This window comes from Mugil cephalus, chromosome 9, assembly GCF_022458985.1.
Source record: "Mugil cephalus isolate CIBA_MC_2020 chromosome 9, CIBA_Mcephalus_1.1, whole genome shotgun sequence".
NCBI classification, from domain to species: Eukaryota; Metazoa; Chordata; class Actinopteri; order Mugiliformes; family Mugilidae; genus Mugil; species Mugil cephalus.
In genome coordinates, this window is record NC_061778.1 from 27,887,796 (window position 1) to 27,893,978 (window position 6,183).

At 38.4% G+C, this 6,183-nt stretch overlaps 1 protein-coding gene across 4 annotated transcripts in view; it reads left to right on the top strand.

Annotated features, from left to right (window-relative positions):
- nf1a (neurofibromin 1a) overlaps nucleotides 1–3,357 on the top strand; it is a 115,901-nt gene extending 112,544 nt beyond the window's left edge. For all 4 annotated transcript variants that reach the window (XM_047594169.1, XM_047594171.1, XM_047594172.1 and 1 more), the window contains one exon: nucleotides 969–3,357. In XM_047594169.1, the coding sequence (XP_047450125.1) occupies nucleotides 969–1,111 (143 nt within the window). In that variant the 3' untranslated portion in view covers nucleotides 1,112–3,357. The remainder of the gene's footprint in view (nucleotides 1–968) is intronic.
- The last annotated feature ends 2,826 nt before the right edge of the window (nucleotides 3,358–6,183 follow it).

Here is a 6,183-nt window from a genome sequence, read left to right on the forward strand (position 1 = left end):
ATGGAGACATGGGCCACAACTGCTCCATTAATAAGGTCCCCCATCCTACTGTAATGGTGTGAGTGGTCATAATTTTCATAATGTTTTGGCGTTTTCGGTGACTCAGAATTATGTTGCCATAGCAACCAGTATAGGAGAATAGTGGGTGTGGGGGGCGCATACATGTGTAAATGTAATCACAAACTTACCTGTGTTGTGTGGTAGGGGAGTGGATGTTGTTGTAACATGAATGTATGGGAGACAGGGGTCAGCTGTATTAGATATATCAGAGTAGTCCCTGATTAATGAATCGGTCTCAGCTGTGGCTCTGGCCTGCGGGTAAGAGGTTGTCGTGGCAACTTGAGGTGGTTGTCAATAACGACAGAAGGACCAGGACAGAGAAAAGGGCAATTTTCTCCCTTTGCGCTGGTCTCACATTTGGACTTATTGTGAAAAAACAGTAGCTCCTGTCAGAAAAACACGCAGGCCGTGGGCGTCGTAAGACCTTCATGAAGACTTTGATATGTTTTTTGTCTTTCTAGAGTAAATATTTTGGATACACGTGTGAATTAAAAACAGGGGTCCCTTCTGTTTCGCTGGCCAAATCTTTGCAAACAGACACTGGAGAACAGATAAGGACGTAACCGCGAACAGTTTAAATTCTGTACGTCTCACTGCTTTGCCGAGCGCACTGTGAGAGACGGAACAAGTTTGTCTACAACTGTGGAAATAATCTTGTGTGTAAAGTGTCAATTGTGGCCAGGACGAGCGTGGAAAGTTGGTCTAGCTTCCAAGCTATGAAAATGTAACAGGTCTACCACAGGTTAATATCTGCTACATTGAATGGACAAGATTTTAATTTTGCAAATCATGCTGCAGGAAATCATTTAAAATGAATGCCAGAGGTTGTGTTAAGGTTGATTGAAAAACATGTGGTAGGAAATTGAATTATTTTAATACAGTGTGTTCTCACTGTTGTTGTCATCCAGGTGTGGATAAGGAGAATGTCCAGCTATCCCCCAGCTCTGCTCTGTCCAGTGGAGGTCGCACTCGCCACGGTTCAGCAAGTCAGGTACAGAAGCAACGCAGTGCCGGCAGTTTCAAGAGACCTAGCATCAAGAAGATTGTGTGACCAACCAGAGGACCCCAACCCACCCACATCCTCGTCCACTTCCTCCTGCTCACCTGGCACCTCCCCACACAACACTCCATATTTACTCCTATTTCATCTTTGTTCTTCATGGATGTTCCTTTGGCATGTGATTTTATGTTTTGTGTCAAGGAGAAAGCAAAAGCAAACTTGAATTCTGCTGCTTTTTTTTTCAAATGCTTCATTTGGACCAGACATAGCGTGGCCTAGTTTCTGTGGAACCATTTCTGTTGTCATCCGGAGTTGATCTGTTTAGCTACAGCCCGAGTGTCCTGCAGTGTGGGAGGTCAAACACGAAAATAGAAAAAAGGCAAACAGGTGGGAAAACTATTGTTAAGTTTGGATGTGGACTTTCCCAGACAGTTTATGCTGGAATGATCCACGTAGCAAATTCTGAATTGGCTGAAGTTTGATCTGCAGTATGTTCGGTGGCCTTCAATCTGGTGTCAGTGAGATGGACCAAATGAACCCAACAACAGTTGTGGTGGGGGTGTCAATCTGTGAAACAGGACCTTCATTCTGGACCTATTTGGACATCTCAGTTCCCCACTCTCAGTCCTGTACATATTTTACATGGACAGATTATGTATAACTAGTCCTTACTGCTACGTTAGATGTTGACGTTATCTCCATGGTGTGCCTTTGTCATGATTTTTGTGTACAATTTGTAAACGAAAAGTCAGATAACAGCTACTAATTATGGAGGCAAGCCGCCCACATCACCACACATTCAGTCTCAGCTGCGCCATGATCATCAAATATACAATTATCCGTGTACTCCATTGCCTGAAGCTATTTGTCATGTAAACATGTCTTACCACTTTCCAAAAATCTGCTTTTTCAGACACTTTCAACATGAAGATTACAAAACACTAGGGGAAATGCAACTGTGTAAATAGCTGCACGCTTGTTGTAATTTTTCCTTTGCTTTTATTTAGCTTTTTGGCTATTTTAAATTTTTTGTATTTTGAATAGCATAACATTTTATTTGTTTGACAAGGAAAATGGTTTAATAGGCAATAATCCTGAACTTTCATCCACCCAATTTATTTGTACTCAAACAGGAAGAATACATTTGTATTGTCTGCTTGGTGCAATATAATACCATCTCCTGAGTTTCCTGTTAACGTAGAGATTCAACTCTACATGGGCTTCATTTAATGCTTTCCTCTAATGACCATGTGAATAGAAAAGAGGCAGAGGACAGTGTCACATACACCTCCATATGTTTCATCTGAGCAGAATCATGAGATTTGCAAGTTTAAACTGCAGGCTCTACTCTGAAACCTTGGACATTTCACTGCTAGGTCTGTAAATTATGGGAAATGTGTATAAAATTTGCAGTTACGTCTCTACTTCCTCCAACTTTGCAAAAACAGAATATGTTGGAAATGCGTGCTCCCGTGTCTAAGAACCATTTAGTACTGCACTATAATAATGCAGTCATGAGTCAGTGGAATGAATTAATGAACTCAAGCAAGTTTCAGCTGCACAGAGGTCAATTTGGACGTTGGAACTAATTGTTATGTTTAAAGACACTGTCAGTTACAACCTATGTGAATAAGCCTACAGAAGAACTACAGAAGAAGCATTAATTTAATTCTGAGAGGAACTGTTTACAGCAGACATCACTGATCCAGAAAGAGCAGATGACTTCTCTTTGCTCAGTTTAGGTTAGTCAAGACTAAACAGGCCACAAAAAAATCAAGAGAAAAGTCTCATTTGTCTTTTTGTTGAGACAACCAAGATACAGCGTCAATTGTGTACCTTCCACAAAACACAACCAGGAAAAATTTGAAGGCAAACTTTATTTGAGCACCGGGTTAGCAGATTCCCATTGTTTTGGTTTGACTTGTGTATGAATGAAAATATAAAGGAGTATGTGTCCATAACCTCTTAAAGAAGTGGTTGACTTGCACTAATAAAAAAAATAATAATTTTTTTTTTTTTTTAAATGGATGGAAAGATGGAAAAACCTCAAAATGTGGCATGTTTTATTTGATGTTATGCAAAATCTAATGTCTGAAGAGTATTAGTCTGAGTTTTGTTTTTCAATGCAGTACGTGTGACAATTGTAAATACTTTGTGTACAATTTGAGATGGTATATTTACTACTCTGTACATACATGTGATATTGTATCATTTTGTTTTTGTAAAGCAGTTAGTTTCTGTATAATAATACACAAATTGAACTATTCCAGTGTTAGTAATAAAATGTTTTGCTCTCAGTGGTTTCGTAACCTGTGTTTAAAACCAAAAATATAATTTATCAATACAAATGCAAAGAGGTCTATAGAGAGGATTTTGTTATCTGGTGCACACACCATAAACTGAGGTTATTGTTACTACATGCAAAGTAATACTATAATTTGTTTGAGAGTCAAAACAGTGATGATCTGTGCAGTGTACAGTGCAATGTCAAAACCACAAGGCTATCAAGGCAATCTGGAGTAAAATGTGCTGACTAATGTCAGAAAGCCAGGTCTTAGTCCGAAGTCATGGATCCTCCAACATGACAATAATACAAAACAAACACCTAAAAACACCCAAGAATGGCTAAGAGCAAACCATTGGACATGCAGTACTATACAAAAGTTTTAGGCACGTGTGGGACAAAATGCTGATAATGAGATATGGTGATATATATATTATTAATTTATCAATTTACACAATTTGAACTATTGCCTTCAAACCAGCATTAGTCCTTATAGGTACACTTGCACAAAGTCAGGGATTTTGTAGGATCATAGACACAGTGGTCGGCCAAGGAAACGTAGTGCAGCAGATGAAAAACACATTAAGCTTTTTTTCCTTAGAAATCAGAAGATGTCCAGCAGTGCCATCAACTCAGAACTGGCAGAAACCTGTGGGACCCAGGTATACCCATACTGTCTGGAGAAGTGTGGCGAGAAGTGGTCTTCATGGAAGAGTTGCAGCCAAAAATCCATCCCTCTGACATGGAAACAAGGCTACAAGCTTCTTGTCTGCAGCAGTGACTGTGGAAAGTGATGGTGGAGGTGGAGCACTATTATGTCTGGTGTTGCTGGGGGGGGGACGCAGCGGAGCAGTAGAGGGGGCAGGACAGTCGAACCTATTAAAAACTGCAATGAAGCCCAGTAAACCCCCGTTAGCATTAGGGATGTTAGGCATTCTATGTCCCCATGAAGCACATCAGACTGCATTCCCTGTAAATAATGTTCTTCACTAGTGGTGAACAGTCACAATGTTCCCGGTCAAACGTGACTGAGGACATTATATTTGAAGTTGTGGTCATCTTTCAGTTTAAAAATGGGTATCTGTCCTGGATGTCATCCGCACCTGAGAGTAGAGATTGGCTTCCACATGAAACTGTCATCAAGATGAACCCAGGCCTGATGCGATATGCCATATCAGGGTGGATGGCATGAAGTCCGGTTTTCAATTTTTCCTCAAAGGCTCCATTGTAACCCTTGTCATGAACATGACTAAATACATAAATAACACAAATTTAGCCTACAAGGAAGCTCAAATTTTGAAATGTGTGTATATACACACACACAATACCTACAATAACATTGTGATAATGGGTGATAATGTATGGATTATTGTGGATTTATAATCAAATATAATGTCCCTGGTCACATTTGACTGCAAACATTATGAACACGTTTAGTCATCGTGCTGCCATAGAATGAACTGCGAGCCTGCCAAAACCTTTATATACCAGAGTTGTTGGGTGTGGGTAAGGGGTATGGCAATGTGTTTGTGTTTGAACTCCATATTATACGCTAGTTGTAGTCTTACCTATTCATTTCCTGATAAGGTTAGGGTTGGAGGATGAAAGCTGTCATCCCTGATGTAAAACCAGTCCAATCCCATTCGATGATGCTGTGACAGCACTGGGCAGCGCCTTAAGATGCTGCTTCATGCTGTGTAAAGGAGTGTTACCACAAATGTCTGTGAAGGTTCTCAATGTTGAGCTTGAATACAAGACCAGTTGCCTTATTCAACGCCTTTAGGTTACCACTGATCCTTCCTATTTATATTTATTCAATGTTTACTTTTTAATCTTTTGTGTGCATTGTCCTGTAAACTGTATGCTGCTGCAACACTACAAAGTCCTCCCTGTAGCACCCTAAAATGTAATAATTTCGCCTGGTATAACGCCTGGAAATGTAAAAATGTAAATTTGCACTTGACTCAATCAAAAATGTAATAAAACCCAATAATGTAATAACTTAACCAATAATGTAATACAATATCCTGACTGATACTGTAATTTAACCCAATAGTCATTCTGTTGTTTCAAATACAGTGTATATAACATTCTTAGATTCTCAAAGCACAAAATGTAGAACTCTGGACAATGAAAATAATATTATCTGGTAAATATATCATCTATCAAATATTACATAATCAGGTTTGGAAAAAAAACAGCATCCTGAAAATGTAATAAATTCAATATATATTCAATATACATTTTATTACAATTAAAATTGTTATTACAATATCAGTCAGGATATGTTATTACATTATTGGTGAAGTTTTTACATTATGGGTTTTATTACATTTTTGATCGAGTTAAGTGCAAATTTTATTACATTTTCAGGAGTTATTACATTTTCAGGAAATTATTACATTTTAGGGTGCTACAGGGATAATAATAAATAATAATACCTTATGTCATCTTATCTTGTCTTATCTTATTGTACATCTCTTTGCACAGTCACAAATAGCAATACGAAGAGTAACAAAAGTAATTTTTTTGATGTAAATAATGTTTTGATTTGATTCTTAGTAAGACAAGACAATTAATCAAAGTCACTTGACATATACAGCTCTGGTTCATGTTTCCTCTTGTACTTGCGATATTTCTTTCTGTTAACTGCATGAACTACTTTCTGTTAACCTGCATGTTTCCAGTGTGCAGGCATGCACACTGGAAACATGCAGGGTCCAGGGAGAGAGAGAGCTAGATAGATAGATAGATAGATAGATAGATAGATAGATAGATAGATAGATAGATAGATAGATAGATAGATAGATAGATAGATCTCTGTGTGCAGGTCTTTTGA